Source organism: Rutilus rutilus (assembly GCF_951802725.1).
Source record: "Rutilus rutilus genome assembly, chromosome: 1".
Lineage (NCBI taxonomy): Eukaryota > Metazoa > Chordata > Actinopteri > Cypriniformes > Leuciscidae > Rutilus > Rutilus rutilus.
In genome coordinates, this window is record NC_140209.1 from 34,169,129 (window position 1) to 34,188,423 (window position 19,295).

At 37.6% G+C, this 19,295-nt stretch overlaps 1 protein-coding gene across 1 annotated transcript in view; it reads left to right on the forward strand.

Moving 5' to 3' along the window:
* Window positions 1-374: 374 nt before the first annotated feature.
* shisa9b (shisa family member 9b) overlaps window positions 375-19,295 on the forward strand; it is a 33,391-nt gene continuing 14,470 nt past the window's right edge. The window contains 3 exon segments of the mRNA XM_084405543.1: window positions 375-681; window positions 684-1,210; window positions 4,488-4,609. Of these exon segments, the coding sequence (XP_084261669.1) occupies window positions 583-681; window positions 684-1,210; window positions 4,488-4,609 (748 nt within the window). The 5' untranslated portion in view covers window positions 375-582.

The following is a 19,295-nucleotide window of genomic DNA, read 5'->3' on the forward strand; positions in this document are numbered from 1 at the left end:
TATAAATATTGTAACTCGGGGCTAATATCGTACAGGACTTTCCATTGTGCTTCAACGCCTAAAAGTGGCATATAAAAAAAACCCGAAAATATTTGTTTTAAATAGGCTAGTCGATCCTCATGAGTAGCCTATCGAACGACATAATTCGCACATTGCAGTTGGCTATTTGTAGCGTATGAGTTGCGCATTCATTGTATAGGCTACTTTTTGTGAGAATCACAGCCTCACAGGACTTAATATTGATTGACACATTCTGCTCTCTCTCCTCTTAATTCTTTTGCTGCTTCCTTCCATGTGCCCATACTTGGGGTCCCCTCCTCCTCTCTCATCATTACGCATTCAGTCTCACTCAGCGCTCCGTTCAACTGCAGCTCATTGCGATCCAGGCGATCCACGCTCCCGAGTGCTCAAGAACGCCGTTGTTTAGGATAATATATATTAGTAGACAAAACACAGTAGTGTTTATTGGAATGCCACACTTGATAAGATAGACATCTCCATATTCAATCATTTGCATACTTACTTCAAAACCTCTATAGACTCATTGTGGCGTTGAAGTATCATCAAACATGATCATCTCGGATGGCGGTGATGTTTTTGATGGAGATATGCGTCCTGACACTTCATGACAAAAGACACCCAACTCTGTCTTTCAGCGTCCGTTCAGCCGTGGCAAAGAAGAGGAGAGAAGAGAAGAGCGCAGGATGAAAAGCACTGGCTTACTACTGGGTTACTTTTTGATGAAAGTTCTTGTGTGCGACGCGGAAGGAGAACCTGGGAAGAACCTGGATGGTCTGGTGACAGCGTCAGGGTCTAACGACTCTAGAGACGGGGAAAACGGTCTCTCTGAGACCACTCACACAGACAGGTGTCGGGGCTATTATGATGTGATGGGTCACTGGGATCCTCCGTTCGTGTGTCGGACGGGTAGTTACCTGTACTGCTGCGGGACCTGTGGCTTCAGGTTCTGCTGCGAGTTTAAAAACTCCAGGTTAGATCAGACCACTTGCAAAAACTACGACACCCCGCCGTGGTCTATGACGGGCAGACCACCGCCGAAGATGATGGACCAACACGATCCGACTAAGGATAAAGCGAATTTGATTGTGTATATTATATGCGGAGTAGTTGCTATCATGGCGCTGGTTGGGATATTCACCAAACTTGGCTTGGAGAAGGCGCATCGACCTCACAGAGAGAACATGTCCAGGTAAGAGAGGTTGAATAGCCTAAGTTCAAGTTCAAACGCTGTTGCTTATTGTCTGCGTGGTTGTTGTGGAGATGCGCAGTTTAGAGACGGAGAAAACCAAATGGGATTTCCAAAAATCAAATTCTTCCAAAAGCAAATTAGGCCTGAGCTGTCTTTTACATATTAATACACTCTTACTGCATATCAATAATCATTTTTAGATATCCTTTGTAATTTTTATAAACTGTTGTAAATTGTAAGCTGTATAGTTGTGGAGCAGAGAAGTTTATTCCATAGGAAAGAAAGGAAATCAAATGGGATTGAACAATTTAATTAATAAAGGATAATATGGAATCTACATTTAACAGATTTACATTGATACATTCGTGTCTTGTCCTTTTTAAGAAGTTGTAAATTGCTTGTGTTGTTTTGGAGTCCAGCAGTTTACACCATGGGAAATAAAAATACAAATGAGAGCTTATTACCTCAACTGTTTCTTGTAGACAACAATGATATTAAACAGAGAGAAAACTGAGAGTTGTTTACATAAGTCACTTGCTTGTTTCAACTTAAGAGTTTCAGAAGAGTTCTGACACACAATCACAAACTGTTCCAAAATCTGCAATCAAATGTCCTACATTTGTCCTAAAGAAGGCACAAAGGGTCTAAAGAAGGTCTAAAGAAGCACCCCAGTGACAGCTTTTTGTACCTTTTCTCATAGAGTGTAGAGTTCATTGTGAACTCAAATATTTATCACACTCTTCCTAAATTATCAGAGCTTTTTTATTTGAATTAATTTAATTAGCTCAACAATCAATAATTACCTCAGTTGTGTCTGTTTTTATTTTCTCCTAAGGAGATTTTATAAGTTGATATCAATAATGAAATATAATGCTTATGCCTTCAATGAGCAAACCTCTAAGGATGACAGTTTTTCTCTGGGATGTCATTCGGCATAGCTCAAGGATGACACTGACACAACTCTATCTCTCACCATGACTTTGTGCTTTTCCCTGAAGACACAGTATAAAGTGTTGATAATCAGAGAGAGCTGAAAGCAGGTGTACTACAAAATATACTGACTAGCATTCAGGTCTAATTCATCTGTTGATCAGCAAACATTCATCAACATCTCTCTAAGTCTCTAATTATCTCCATGGTGAAGCACAGATTTTGTCTGAAAAAGCGTCTACTCCAAACAAACAAACACACACATAGCCGGCTTACTCATCTAAACATCAGTTGAGAGGTGTCCGTGACATTAGTAGGATAATGGACACTGATCTGTGTCTAATGATACTAATATTTCAAGGACATTCTATTTGTGCACTGACCTTTCATTTTATCTTTCACTCTATTTAGGCGTGAACACAATAAAAACTCACATGGGCCATAGTATCCTATCCACCTCCCACAACCAGGCATTTACACCATTTTAATTGAGTGCCTTTTGAATATGTCACCGTACTGACTTGCACAATTTTAATGATTTTTCATAATGTATCTCCACAAAAAGTTATTATTATTGTTATTTTTACCATTTAAAAGCATGATGTGAATTAATCTATTAGTTTTATGTACATAAGGTTGTTTGAAGACCCCAGGAAACCCAAATGGGAATTTCGTAGCTTTTAGATCATGTCTGTTAGGTCAAGTCTGTTAGGTCTAGCATATGCTACTATACTCTTAAATGCTGATTAAAGCTGTCTTTTAGCAGATATACACGATTTAAATATTTATTTTCACGGAACACAGACTTAAAGGGATAGTTCACCCTGAAAAAAAAAAAACGCAGCACGTTTGAGCTCAAGCAAGGACCATGAGGTTCATTCTCGTGTTACGCAGCACGTTTGAGCTTCAGCAAGAACCAGTGAGGTTCATTCTCGTGTTACGCAGCACGTTTGAGCTTCAGCAAGAACCAATGAGGTTCATTCTTGTGTTACGCAGCACGTTTGAGCTTCCGCAAGAATCAATGAGGTTCATTCTCATGTTACGCAGCACGTTTGAGCTTCAGCAAGAACCAATGAGGTTCATTCTCATGTTACGCAGCACGTTTGAGCTTCAGCAAGAACCAGTGAGGTTCATTCTCGTGTTACGCAGCACGTTTGAGCTTCTGCAAGAACCAATGAGGTTCATTCTTGTGTTACGCAGCACGTTTGAGCTTCAGCAAGAATCAATGAGGTTTATTCTTGTGTTACGCAGCACGTTTGAGCTTCAGCAAGAACCAATGAGGTTCATTCTTGTGTTACGCAGCACGTTTGAGCTTCAGCAAGAACCAATGAGGTTCATTCTTGTGTTACGCAGCACGTTTGAGCTTCAGCAAGAATCAATGAGGTTCATTCTCATGTTACGCAGCTCGTTTGAGCTTCAGCAAGAACCAATGAGGTTCATTCTCGTGTTACGCAGCTCGTTTGAGCTTCAGCAAGAACCAATGAGGTTCATTCTCGTGTTACGCAGCTCGTTTGAGCTTCAGCAAGAACCAATGAGGTTCATTCTCGTGTTACGCAGCACGTTTGAGCTTCAGCAAGAACCAATGAGGTTCATTCTCATGTTACGCAGCTCGTTTGAGCTTCAGCAAGAACCAATGAGGTTCATTCTCATGTTACGCAGCACGTTTGAGCTTCAGCAAGAACCAATGAGGTTCATTCTCATGTTACGCAGCACGTTTGAGCTTCAGCAAGAACTAATGAGGTTTATTCTTGTTACGCAGCACGTTTGAGCTTCAGCAAGAACCAATGAGGTTCATTCTCGTGTGTAGAGAGGACAGAAAGCTCTCAGATTTCATCAAAAAGATCTTCATTTGTGTTCCAAAGATGAACGAAAGTCTGGAACAACATGAGGTGGAGTAATAAGTAACAGAATGTTCATTTTTGGGTGAACCATCCCTTTAAAAATATTTGACTCATCTTGCACAAAGGGGCGTATCTAAATTTTTATCCAATCAGATGCTCTCCAGAATGAGGACGTTCCTCCCACTAATACAACCTGTCAGGATGTATCAAATTCATGGAATCTGATATGAAACTAAAACTTATTATTGGCTAGTAAAAAAATGCGTCAACACAGAAAAGAAAACGGCTGCAAGTTATTTTATGGTGTATTTAATGTACCACACTCATTTCGGTCTAACATAATAGATCGCTGTAATCCCTCTTTGTCAACATTTATTTAAAATTTTCGGAACAAACTTTTCGATGAGTAAATGTCTGTCAAGAACAGTATAAATATCTATTGAATTGCTCTACATCAATTTACAGTTTTTCTTTGTAAGCTGAGTAAACAAAGCCTTTCTCCATAGAGCCCTGGCCCAGGTGATGCGCCAGACAGCTCCAGGAGAACACGTGGAGAGGGAGGAGAGTTTGGCAGTGCATGGACAACACTACGAGAACATGCAGGCCAGAGCAACAGGAAACAACCTGCGTAAGTAAATCTGTTCCTTACCATGCTCATGCACAACAGGTCGAATCCATGTCACTTAAAGCTCAGTTTAGCTCATTCTGGAAAACACTCTCCGCTGTGACAATCCAATAGTAGCAGATGCATCTTCTTCACCCCAGAGAAGCAGCTGTGAGGTCCTATGGCTATTCATCAGTAAATATCTTTGCCTGCTTGATTCGACTCCTACTGAGAACAGGGGAAGTAGTTAGAGAAGCCCATTTTTGTCATGTCCGGTGGGCTGCAGTAGCACTTGTGTGCGTCTATAGTGATCATTTAACATGCTAAGATAGTAATTACCACAGGCTAAGTGGCTGACTAACACACAGAAAGCACACACACACAACTCTATCTCCCTCTCTCTCTTTTCACCTCACTCATGCTGTTATTTTATGCAAATAATACAAATGTGCAGGAAAATATGATAACTAACGAATTATCACCTTAAAATATCCAGTTTACTTTGGCAAGTGTGCTAAGTTCTTTTATAAAATTGATAGTTCTGGTCCTGGGTCCTGATTGGTCAAAACAATATATTATAAAACATATAGTTCTGCTGATTAGCCAATACGGAATATTATAAAACTGATCGCTCTGAGGCTGGATGCTGATTGGTCAATACAATTTATGATAAATTGCATAGTTCTGTTCCTGGATGCTGATTGATCAATACAACAAAATATAAAACATATAGTTTTGCTGATTGGTCAACACAGAATATTATAAAATTGATATTTCTGGACCTGGATGCTGCTTGGTCAATAAGAAATATTATAAAACAGATAGTTCTGGTCCTGGATGCTGATTGGTCAATACAATATAAAATGCGTAGTTCTGGACCTGGCTTCTGATTGGTCAATACGAAGTCCAAGACATGATAGTAACAGCTATTATGTGAAACAGCTGATCACCAAGCTCTTATTGTTTAGCAGATTATTTTTGTTGCATTGCAACACTCTATTTTGTCAGGGACTGTATCATAAGGATGGCACTGAAAGATTTTGCATAGTAAAATAACGAAAATGGGTGTTCTTGATATTTTATGTAGAAACCATTTATTAAGGTAATAAGGCATTCGAGGCTGTACTGTATTGTGAATATGGTCACGACTGTATTCATTAGCTAGCAAGGCATCTCATACTGTATCTAATTTCTGAAATACAGCTTCACTTAATTTAGCCGAGGCAAAACATATTAAACAGCGCCTTTCAAGTCGATGAAAAGGTATTTGTGATGAAAAACAATCCCAGTGAAATTTCCTCCGTAAATAATGATTAAAATGAAATATTACAAGATAGGAAGTCTAATTCAATAAACTTTCAGCCCGCAGACAGCGCTGATTTACTAACATTGTCTCGTGGCATGTCACAGTGTTGCCATGGTGCTGACGGAATCCAAATCGGTGTCCCAGTTGTCTTCCGGATGTTTAGATCAACATGCCTCGCGTCGAGTCAAACAGTCACACTTTATTTGATAGCCTCTTAATGAAAGTCAGAAAAGCAGTTGTAGCAGATGTCGTATGCTCTTTTTATAGCCCGTGTGTTTCACGCAAACACTCCGACGTGCCTGGCAAGATATGTTTATGTATCTTAACTGCTGAACAAAGTCTGGTTGGCTTTTATTTCACCACATTGTTATTCAATGGCCTGACAGCTGTTGCTTTAACAGTGGACAGGGAGAGTCATTTCTGAATTTTTGATGGAAGTGAAAAGCTCTTTGTTGATTTTCGGCTGTTATCACAAAACAAAATGCACACTTGATTTTTTCCATTGGTCTCTGCTCATTCTCTGAGATCGAAGAAAGGGATTTCGTGGAAAGGAAACAAACCAAGCACTTATAGATAGCTGTCAGCTCTGAAAAAGAGAGCGCGAGAGAGTGAAATCTGTAGTGCACACCCATGTTATTTCTGCAACAACACTTGAGAGGCAATGGGGAGTGTATGTTAACAGGCTGGCTGAGTGATTGAGCTTTCTGCTGAAAGTGCAACGGAGCACAGCGAAGCGACATGCAGGTGCTGCTCCTCTAAAGAGCTGTCTCTACGAACGCTGGGGAGAAAGAACGTTATGAGAGAAGGGCCGTCTGCAGGGAACTCAAAACGTCTCGCTGAACAAAGCAGGGAAAACATGCAAACCTCTGGCTTGCTCACATTGAAGGCTCTGCGGCCACAAACCCATTAAAGTGTTTACTTGAGGAGTGCTGACCGGGGCCACACTGGGACCAGGGGTTGGCTTGGCCTTGTTTTGTTAAACAAGGTTACACTCAAGAAGTAAAGCACTGAAAGTTCGAGAACCATGTCATTCATGATAGGTGAGAAGAGTGAAGATAGTGTAGAAGTTAGTGACTGAGGCGTAGCACAGCATTTGAATCATGTCTTTCTGACACTGTTCTGCTCATGTGGGTGACAAGTTTAGATATGACCCTAAATGTACACTACTGCTCAAAAGTTTGGAGTTAGTAAGATTTCTAATGTTTTATAAAGATGTCTCTTGTGCTCACCAAAGCTGCAGTTGTTTGATCAGAAATACAGTACAAACAGTAATAGGCCTATTGAGAAATATTACAGTTTAAGCAGAGTGACGTGCAGGGGTGTTCTGAAATGAGGGGGGAAAGTCCTCACAGTTTTTAATTATTATTAATAATTATTAAATGATTAAATAAAAAAAATAAAAAAAACTTTATAAATAAAATGTCATTATTTAATTAATCATAATGATTAAATATAAAAAATTTTTTTTGTAAAATTACACTTAATGTTGTCACATTTTCCTGGGTTAAATAAACATTATATAAATCAAATACATTTCTATTTTGTATTTTTATATTACCAATGCTTTTAATGTTCTATTTATTAAAACCAAGTATAAATCTCATCAAGTTAGTCTCTTTAAGCAGTTTTACATTTATTGCAAAATAGTGTCTAAGAGCAGTAATAATTTAAACAACACATTTTATTTGTGAAATGATGTCGAGCTGTTCTTTTTAATAGTCAACTTGTTTTCAGATCATCAGCCATCAAGCTTGTAAACACTGTCTGTCACAGACATGAAGATGTCACATTTTAATATCACATTTTGTAATATTTGTGTTGTAATATATTTGCATATAATATTTTCTCATCCGAATTTTTTTTTTTTTTTTTTTTTTGAGGAGCCACTGCCTCGCTTGCCTCCTCCTCGGAAACACCCCTGAGTTTAAGATGATTGTTTTCTACTTTAAAATACTATAAAATGTAATTTGTTCCTGTGATGTTAAAGCTGAATTTTCAGCATCATTACTCCAGTCTTCAGTGTCGCATGATCCTTCAGAAATAATTCTAATATGACGATTTGGTGCTCAAGTAACATTTCTTATTGTTACCAATGTTGAAAACAGTTGCTATATATTTTTGTGGAAACCGTGATGCATTTCTTTCAGGATTCGTTGATGAATAGAAAGTTTAAAAGAACAGCGTTTATTTCAAATATAACCATTTTGTTTTATTATAAATACATTTTCTGTCACTATTGATCAATTTAATGTTTAAATGTTTAAACTTTTTATACATTTTTTTGACTTTTTGTGGCATTATTCAACCATCTTTATCTCAAGTCAGGCCAACAAACAATATTTTCGGGCAAATGACTTTACGGCGTATTTGCACTTAATCATGAAAATATATTCATTAATGTCTTTTAAATTACATTTTTGCAAATCAATATTGAGTTAAAAATGGTGAAAGTAAATATTCCCTAATCGTTTTTGTCTTCAGTTAGCAAGCTAATACCTTAGCCTACTAGCTTAGCAGCACATGCGGTCTGGTTAAGAAAACCAGAAAATCAAAACCTCTTTTGATTAGGATCACAATGGTGCTACATTTTTGCTATCAATGGAGAAAGATGCTTTTTTTTTTTACACATAATGTTTTAGATAAACTGTCAAGCTGTGGCTGACGAATATAGCCAAATCTGGACTCCCTGGTCGTTTGGGCAACTGGTTAATTTAACTGAAAGGTGAGACTTCCTTATTTGGCATATCTTTCTATGAATGGTCTGTCTCCTCCTCCTCAAACTGTCTCACTCCCAAAAATGTCCATTCACTCTCTACTATATCTACGTAATAAAGAGGCAAAAGCCCCAAAATATCTCTGTTCCACAACACACAGACTTGACATTACGCTTGATATCTGTATTGACAAACCTGAGTCATCTGGTGACTGGGAAAACAGAATTAGCATGAGTAAATCGGTCACTGAAATGCAATTCACAGTCCCAATCCAGCAATCCGGGTTAACCAAGCACAAGAAACTCGGTTTGGCTTGAGTGCTTTATGTATTTACTGCCCAACCACTATACTTTTCCATTACCGTACAGATAAAATTTGCACAATTAGTCTGTGAAGCACAGAGTTCTGCTGTAAAGTTCAGGCCCAAACATTTACCAGCTCAAGCTGAGAGTCTGTTTTTATTTAAACAGGTGACAGCAATAATATATAATTAATTCACCCCAGAGCCAGTGTTTGTACAGCACACTTTTACTCATGAGAATCTGCTTAAACTCAGAATCCGCTGGGCAAAGAAACTATCTGTGACTCATTGCTACGCCAGTTAACCTAATCAACTCTCATTCTTCTGTTTACACACCAGAACAGCTTACAGCAGTTTTTAGAGAGCTTATAGGACTAAATAACTGTTAGAGGTGAAATCAGCATTAAAATGAATGGAAATGCAGTACCGCATGGAGTTCGTAAGACTGCAGCTGAGTTGCATAGTCATAAGCAAAAGTCATAGCTGATGAATCTGTATTATGATAATGCTGCGCCATCTCTGTGCTTAGAGTAGAGAAACACAACAGAAGAAATCTTTACCTGGAGTGAATATTCCTGTCAAAAGTCCTTGAATTCAGCTGTGGTTTAGTTACTCAGACAGCTTTACCTGGTTTGCTGCACAGCTTGTTTCCATGGAGATGGTGATAGATTTTGCTGACCATTGTTGTTCTTCCCCATGCATGGAAAAAAAAATACAATTGAAAAATATGGCAAAATAAAGCATAATAATGGGATCCGATGGCCAGAAGATTTATGCCAGATGCATAAATGTTGCAAGTGATTGGCCATTTAGCAAGATGGGAAATAATGACCTGCTCATGAATTTGACCACATATCAGTCTCAATATGACAGACACTCGTCACATAGTTCCATCATGTCACAAACTTTGTTTCCTAAATATTTGCCAAAAATGTGTCACTTGGAGGGCAGTGAGGAAATGGTGCTGAGCTGTGTTTTTTTTTTTTTTAGATACTTAAAGTCTGAGACTAGGAATGCACAATATATCACTAGCATATTGCTCATACATATGTATATATATATATAAAATTGCGACATTATCACACAATTCTGACTTTTTCTCAGAATTATGAGATATAAACTCACAAATGCGAGTTATAAAGTCAGAATTGTTGGATATAGCTTAAAAGTTTATATCTTGCAATTCTGACTTCTTTTTCTCAGAATTGTGTGATATACTTTTTTTCCCCCACAATTGCAAGTTTATATCTCGCAATCTCAGAATTGTGAGATAAAAAGTACCTTATTACTAATTTTTATTCCGTGGCAGAAACAAACTTGCATGAAGATCACATTGAAAATCTGGAATTGGAAATTTAATTTAAACCTGTGAATAATCAGCCAGTTTTGGGATTTTGATTTCATAATATTTTTTTTTTGTTAATTTTATCACAGAAAATGTTATGCTCATAGTTTATAATGAAGAAAACAAATCAATGAATTGCAAAAAGGAAGCATTTTCGCTAGTGATCTCACTTCTGGACTCTATATCAAAGTACCACGGTATTACCATCGTCTGACACCGTCACTACACCACAGTAATTTGTTTGTAATGCAGTAATTTGAACATTGTTGAGACATGAGTGGCCATTTAATTCTTAAAATTCTGGTGGCTGAGATATATCAGGGGATGGTTTGAGAGCGCAGCTGAAAATACTGTTATTGATTTTAATGAATTTAGGCAAGGACGGATAGAGCCTAGGCAGTCAGATCAATTATCGCATCTTAAACAGAGTTCCCTCTTCCCTCTAATGCCCCCCCCCCCCCCCCCCCCCCCCAAGAATAATTATCAGTTCATTTCCTGCCAGTCGACGTGCTGACAAGTAGGTGGCTATGTAAATCAGCGGCATCCGAGGAAGGCTGCGATGACTGGCAAGCAATGGTGTGGACTTCTCAGATCGCATAGGCTCTAAGTTAACACATTATAATTAGAAAAAAAAACCTGCACACCATCAAAAACAAGCAAAACATATAAATAATCCCCGATTGGAGCTGTGACATAAATCGCCCGTCTGGCTCGTCAGAGGGAGCATGGAGCTCACACTGCTAAAGCAACTGTTGAAAAGATGAGAGCTGAGAAAGGCTGCTTTTTCATCGGGCCCAAATTGGCTCTTTGAGAGCTGTGTCACAATAGGAGGTGGATTGCTTCAGACCTTCATACATCCCACCATCAGTCAAACACTCCCACGGCTTGAGCTGAAAACGGCCATAGATGATTGTAGAGGAGCAGTTGCCCACTCCATGTTAAAGAGGTCACGTCAGTGGGAATCAAATGTGATCTTTTAAAATCTGTTTGAAACTAAGACGCAAAAATTACTCATTCTAAAATCCGTCAGAATCCCCAAAAATTTACATGAGACCACCCACGTTTACAAGTCAGCATTGCCTATTCTGTGTTCGGAAACTTGGCTTTGAAATAATTGATGATGTGTAGCACCTACAGCTCTGCATATCCTTCTGATGAAGCCAGAGAGCGGTTGGTTAGAAAAGAGGATCTTTTTGGTTTATTTCTAACAAGATCCTTGGTCATTTCAGTCTTATACTATCGGTTTGTTTGGTACAGAGCCACTCACGACATGCGGAGGAAAATATAGGTATCGTGGCCATGAATTAAGTATTTGTTCCCACGACTTATTTATTGCAGATTATTATACTGTAATATACAACTATATACAGAGTGCTGCACATGGAACAGAAAACAAAAACAAAAAGATTGTTATCACATTTCATGAATTCATTATCTTGTTAAATCGCACATTGTGTGCATAGTAGCATAGCTAATTAATACAGTATAATATCCTTCATTTGTGTAGTGCAGGCTATTTTGCCATCTTCTTACATATGATGCAGATTTTGTAAAGGGAAAAAGTAAGTAAACTAGGAACTAATGGAAGACAAAAAGTTGAATCAATACTTCTTAATCATTTCCCATAGCTCAATAAGACTATACACACAATATTCTGTGCCAGTGCAGATTAATTATGTAGGTTTCTTATATTTCTTCTTAAAATGCTTTTTATATTTCAAGCGTAACTAAAAAAGTGAATAATCACCTATTGAACAGCTCAGTGGGCTAATTGTAGGCATATATATATTTTTTATTTTTGCATTGCTTTCCAAATGTGGATTATTTTCCAGTATTAGTCCAAATGTATTCTGGAAGCATAATGGCACCCTACAAGGGCTGTTATTGTTATGAAGTGCAGAGCCGTCATAAACGGCATGAAAATCATTCTTCACTTTGTGTTTGAAGAACAGCACAGTTATAATGATAGAAGGGCATTCAAAGTCCAAATCAATGCAAACTTTGTCTGTAAACAAGACAGCATCATTAGAAAAAATAGCATATTGAGAAATGTCATTTCAAAAAATGTCATTTCAAAAAGCCCATTTCACAACCATTACACTGACTCCAAACAATTAAAGGACAGTAATGTAAAATAAAGCAAAACAAACCAAGATATCTTTGTCGGTTATGGTCTGTCCGTGTTTTTATTTAAGCATTTCTGTCACGGTGTCAACATGCCATCCCCCTGCCGTTCTGGACGACTGACAGGTGACTGTGTGTTCCTGTTCCTATAATTTGTCCATGGCACAATCCTCCCACCGCAACTGGAGCACTTACGGTAGCATGGCCTCTTTTTACCGCAGGTGGTCAAGCAGGGGAGAAGAATTTCCTCTCAACTTAAAAACCATGTCATTGAGTGGATATCAGACCACTTCCTCTCAGTCAAAATGTAAGCCCAGTGGTGATGTACAACTCCTGAAATGGGTCAGTCCAATTTGGATTTTATGGCACCGCTGTAAGAAATGAGTCCACTTCACTTTTTTTATTTTTTATTGGTCTACATTCTTCAGTGGCAGAATTTAGTCCGGAGGGCATTTCATCTTTTTGGACTGAGTGTTTGAAGCGTTTACTGAGAGAGAAAAAAAAATCAGGTTATAACTATGTTTAGCATTTAGAGAGCTTTCAGAACAGACAAACTGAGGAGTTTATTAATGTATGCTGATTTTGAGCTTATTTTCAGTCTTCAGGTTGCATGCACAGTAGTTAGTGTTTATTTACTGCGTCAAATTTATTATAGTGAGTACAAATTTACCCAGTGTGAAAGAAACACAAAAATACTATAGGGAATTCATTAAGAATTGTGTTCATATTGTCATTTAGCTGTCTTACACTCCCGCCACCTAGTGGATTGGCTGTATACGATGCAGAACGGTGAACTATAAATGTGAACGGCCATTGTGGAGATGGCAATGGTGTAAATTTTGGTGGAATTTTGCTGCCAAAATGGTCCATTGTCTACTGTAAATAGTGTAGCAATGTATAAAGCTAAGCTCAGAAAGAAGTAACTGGTCAACGCAGTGAATCTGTGACCAATTTGAACCCAATCTGCGTGGGAAATCTTTTGACCTCCCGAAATTCCCAAATTCGTGGACTCCTATGGAAATTACAGGATTTTTGTGCAAAATTTTAAGTTATAATTAGCTCACAAAAGTGACCTTAAATGACCTTTTCTCCAAAAACAACACTAGATTTACAAATGTGTTATGCATTTTATCTTCATCAATGAAAAAATATATTATTTTTAAACTGTGAGCTCACCACTTCAGTGGTGTGAACCCAAAATTATTTGAACACTCAAGCCACACTTGAAACCGCAGTGTGACGCAAAACATCAAACCAAATAGCATCTGTAAACAAATAAACTGTAAACTCTTATCTAAATCTACAAGGCAGTTGTTTTTAGCATTTTCAAGGTATTTTGATGGCTCCATTAGTTTTATGTAACATACTATGTCTCACATTTTGTATTCCCATGTTATGCCCTCTGGTCACTGTGGCGTGGCGCATTGAAAATCAAAAAACATGTTTCTGCTGTTATCCATTTTTTTCCAATCCCAGTCTGTCTGTCTCTCAAGGCTGCATCGGTACAATGTGAAGCCATTTTCCGCAGAGGAGCAAACAGTCGTACTAATAACTTTGGGAATATTTGAAGGTGGGTAATGGGTAATGGGTAATGCGGTGCCGATCTCTGTCCATTAATATTTATTGAATTTGAGGATGTGGGGATATTGAATATTTATGGATAATAAGCACATGAGGCAGTGCCATACTAATGATGTGGTACAGGCAGGCATGAATTTTGGAAAATTTAATTTGTTTGCAACGTAATTCAAGAAATGCTGGTCGTTTTCAATAATTGTGGCCTGCGACTTTAACATATTGTTGATCGACACAATATCAACCTGTCTTCTAAGCCATGGCAGAAAGTTAAGTTCAAAGATAAGCTAAAAGTTTAAGTTAAGCTAAGCTAAGCTTAGTTAAGAGTTTGGAAACACTTTATTTTGATGGTCCCTTTTGAACATTCTGTTGACTATAAGTAACTTTGCAACTACATGTCAAAAGCAATCATCAGAGTATTAGTAGACTGTCTGCTTAATATCTGCTAACTCTTTATTGTGATGGTCCCCCAACCGACATTCTACTGACTATAAGTAACTTTGCAACTACATGTCAACTTATTCTAAACCTAACCCTACCAGTCTACTAATACTATACTAACACTCTAATGAGAGTTAGTTGACATGTATGTGCTAGAGATGCGCGGATGGGCTGTTATTTCATCCGCAACCGCGTCACAAAACTCATCATCCGTCCGCCATCCATCCGCACCAACGTTTTTGACCAATTTTCAAAACCGCACCCGCCCGCCATCCGCTGATTGGTGTATACATATATTTTTCATTTGATTGGTTCAACCGCCCGCCACCCGCCCGAATTTAATTAAAATATTATTTTTCGTCACGTCATCCGCCCGATCCGCGGTTTATCCGCGGAGTCCGCGGCTGTAACCGCAAACCGCGCATCTCTAGTATGTGCAACATTGCTTATAGTCAACTGAATGTGTTAAAGGGGCCATCAAATAAAGTGAAACCAAGAGTTTAAGTTAAGTTGAGTTGAGTTGAGCTGAGTTGAAGGAGCTCTCTGCGGTGGACACATTGTTCTGCTGGAATACACCAAGGCAAAAGACAGGCTAAAAGTTCAAGGAGTGCCAGAAAATGAAACATGTATGCCAAGGCCGCCACAAGGCAAGATTACCAAAGAGTTGCAGAAGATATTTACAGAATACTCTTATTATTTACCCTGTTCACTGGCATTTCTTGCTCTGACTGAACAGAGCACAGCACTGGCGATGAAAACCAGGGAAATAAAAACAACTTGAGGCTTGTAAGGCTAGAGTTTGAGGTCTCGTCAGCCTGTCAGACCCAAAGCTGGAAACCTTTAAAGCTTTAGGAAATAGTGTCATCTAATGTTTTTCTCAAGTATCTGAAAACAAAATAAGACATTGGGTCCTTTTTCGTTTTATCAAATGTCAGATGATGTGGTGGGATGTGCGCAGTCCACATCCATGTTTGAGTCTATGAGGCATATTGGGGTCCGTGCCCATATGTGGCATACTTATCCTAAACCATTGGGCCACTGACAGCACAACATCCAAATTTCCTGGGGAGAGATGAATATGCAGACGTGGGTTTCCAAATTTAAGATGGCTGCCCACGTGTGGAGTTGTGTTGAGTGCGTAATGAGTCATGTAATGACAGATCAGGAAAAAATCAAAGTCAGAGCTTGTCTTGTTTTCTTCTGGCATTATGTTGTTGAATCACATGATAAGCTTTTAAAAAATACCAAACAAGGAATGGAAAGGGTATTCATGCATGACAGAAATGGCTTCTGGGAATTTAAGAAAGACCTAACAACACAGTGTAGGTGCACAAAGCCTTCATTATGATATAGTGGTGGTGAAGATTGAACCGCATTTCCACTGTTCGGCTCCCAGAAAAAGCTTTTACACAGGCTTTTGTGGATTTTTTCCAATCATGTTTTTGTCATTTCGAAAGTAAAGGCTTGCACACTGCAGAAATCACGTTCTTAATCAACATTTATGTCTTGTTTCCCCAGCCTACGTATCCTTAAAACAAGATAAATTTACTTGAGATAAAAACTTTATTAGATATTAAAAACTTTTCTTCAAGTCCCCCTGTGGTGAAAATCAAGCTTTTAATGTTTTTTATATGTCTATGTGGTGTTTTTAATATGCTTTAAGACAAACCATGTGTAAATTCACAAGTCAACACCATTGCTGAGTATTTTCTCCCTAAAACTGTCTGTCAGTGAACCAAAGACAGTTTCAAAAACACGGTTTGAAATCGCTGGTGTTTCTGACGTCACAAACTACCTTGTAACCAATCACGTCAATGCGTGATCGTCAACGAGTGGATCTCTGAGCTGGTGTGAGTGAGTGGAGACGGGGCTAGTTTGCATATTTATAGAACTTCGTATACTAAAAGAGGCAAGGGTGTAGAGTTACATTTAAGCTATTTTAAGGCATGAATAATTTTTGTGATCAAAGATTAGTTTTAGGGGTTAAAATATTGACTACAGGGGGACTTTAAGGGGTATGTCAGAGAATAAAATTGTTAATTAGCAAAAAAAGGGGAAAACATTGCTACAATATTTTATTAAATATTAAGTTGATGCTGCCAGTAAAATGTTTCTGCTCTAAAACTTGTTACAGGGTTAAGAAACTGACAAAATTTTAAAATAACTTCAAATTGGTTGTTTTGTTAAACACAAAAGAAGATATTTTGAAGAATGTTGGTATCCAAACAGTTTTGGTAACTACTGACTTCCATTGTATGGATAAATAAAATATGTTTTTTCATGTTCCACAGAAAAAAGAAATCATACAGGTTTGTAATGACATAAACTCCCTCTTATGTCATTACAAACCTGTATGATTTCTTTTTTCTGTAGTTACCAAAGCTGTTTGGTTACCAACATTATATCTTCTTTTGTGTTTCACAGAAGAAAGAAAGCCATTGAAATGTTGAGTTTTGGAATGATATGCAAGTATTTACATTTTTGGGTGATTATTATTTTTATTTTATTTTTTGTCGCATTTTTGTCTGGTTTTCCATAAAAAATATCGAAACATGCTTAAGATAAATTTAACAACTGTTTTTAGGCTAATATGTATAATAAATAAATAAATAAATAGAAACTTTTACACAGTTGTGCTTACGTAAAATTCGTATTATTTTTTAACTTTATTATTATTTATTGTAGCCTACATATTTTTACAGAAAAACAAGTCATAAATACTGATTAAGCTGATACTGCCAGTAAAAAATGTTTCTGCTCTGGAAAAAAATGTGGGTTTATTTTAAGGCAGACATCTGACAGTTAGCCCGCCATCAGTAACAGGAGATGCTGAAGGTCATAACACGCCTGAAATTAGAAGGACCACAGACAGACACCAGCCAACCTTTCAAATGTTCCATACATACACATACCATAGCAAGATATCCACATCCTTTCATGTGAAAGGTGGATGTAGTGGAAAGATGATAAATCCATTATTTCCGTTCCAGCTTTCAGATCGGTTCCAAAGTTTTCTTTGTGAGACGATGTCTGTGCCCTTCCCAAGTCACTATTGTGTTTAGATCCCAAAATACTCTATTGCATTTTTAATGAGGCCTTGCAAACTATCTGTGTCTGTTTTTGACTGACTTTGACTCATTTGAGCAGGTCTTTTTGTGTCCTTCTACTTTAAAGGGATAGTTGACTGAAAAATTAAAATTCAGTTATCATTAACTCACCCTAACAAACCCTATAAAGGATAATTTCCCCTTTTTAATGCCATTGCAATTAATAGGCACTAGAGGTTTCAAAAAGGACATAAAAAGCTCTTTTTCAATTCACTCGGCCAACCTTATTATTGATAACATTTTGTTGACGTCTCCATTAGAAAGATATGAGCTAAGAATCTCAATTATTGGTGTCTTACAGCTACAGAGGATATTTCCGATATGTCAAATGTGTCTCTTCATCCTATTTAGTTAAGACTGTTTTTCATCAGACACAACATGTACTTTCATGCCCCTCTCTAATGTAATTAGCTTGGCACTGATATCTGGTTTTGACCAGTGGGAAATAAGGCTGTAATTAGCCCAATTTCTGTATTCATTATCTCTTTTTATCATTGAGATACAGCATTAAGTGGGCTCCTTCAAACTAAAACTTGAGACCACAAATACTGGATTTGGACTTTTTATTTTATTTATTTTTTTAAGTTCTTTTGAACTTTGAAAAAACCCTCCTGTTTGTGCTGTGTGATGTACTTTAAGTACATCCCAGATGCAAAATTAAAGGAGGAATTAAAATATGCCATAAATGCAAAGTAATGCAGAACTTGTGTGTGCAGTTGCAATGTAGAATAATTTAAGTGCCTATTTATGTCAAAAAACCTGTGATCTAAAGATGTTTTTGGTAATAGATGTATTATTTATTGGAGAAATGCAGGTATATTGATTTTAGTTTTCTTCGTGAAAAATTCAGTACAGGTCTTGGACCAATGTTTCTCTTATTGCAATATGCACCGAAGCATGTTTTTCCATTACGTATTGACGAAAATGTCTCATGCACCCCCCCCCCCCCCCCCCCCCCCCCCCCAAAAGCTGACCTCAGTCATTTATTAGCTATGTTAGATAAGGCTTCTGAATCACAGTCCAGGAGGGAATAGAACTGTGCATGTAACATAACTAAAACTGGCATATTCATTAAGTGCTCTCTTCAAAAATGGGCTAAATTCCAATCAGACTTCTTGGCAGAGCGAAACGATGAGAACCCAAAGCTGGGTGACATCTCACGCATAGCTGACATCTCCTCCCAGATAAACGGCCACTCGCTTTTTCTTCCCCTCTCTCTCTCTCTGAAACGCTCACAAATTATAGCAATTTCTGTCAGTCCAGCATTTATAGTTTTGTCGCTTGAAAATCTAATTTTATTGCCAAATACAATAAGCTTTGTTTGCTATTTACTGTAGCTCCTGACCAGCCAAGGAGGTCTGTATTACCTGGAGAGAGCAATCTGTTAGCATTCCCATTGAACTCCATGGCAATTGATATCTTTGGTCATGGATGCTTAAAAACTTATTTTTGGGACAAACACCTAAGCCACAACATAACTTACTGACTTTCTTATATATATATATATATATATATATATATATATATATATATATATATATATATATATATATATACAGTGCTATGCATAAGTTTAGACACCCATGCTAAAGTTGACTAAAAAGAGGAATAAAAAAATCATATTTTGGAAATTGAACTTAATGCCTTAATTTAAAAAATTAGGAAAAATCCAACCTTTAAGGACACCAATTTTCTTTGTGAATGAATAATGTATCGTAAATAAATAAATGTTCTTCCTTAAAATACATGGTGCATAAGTTAGTACACCCCTATGTTAAATTCCCATAGAGGCAGGCA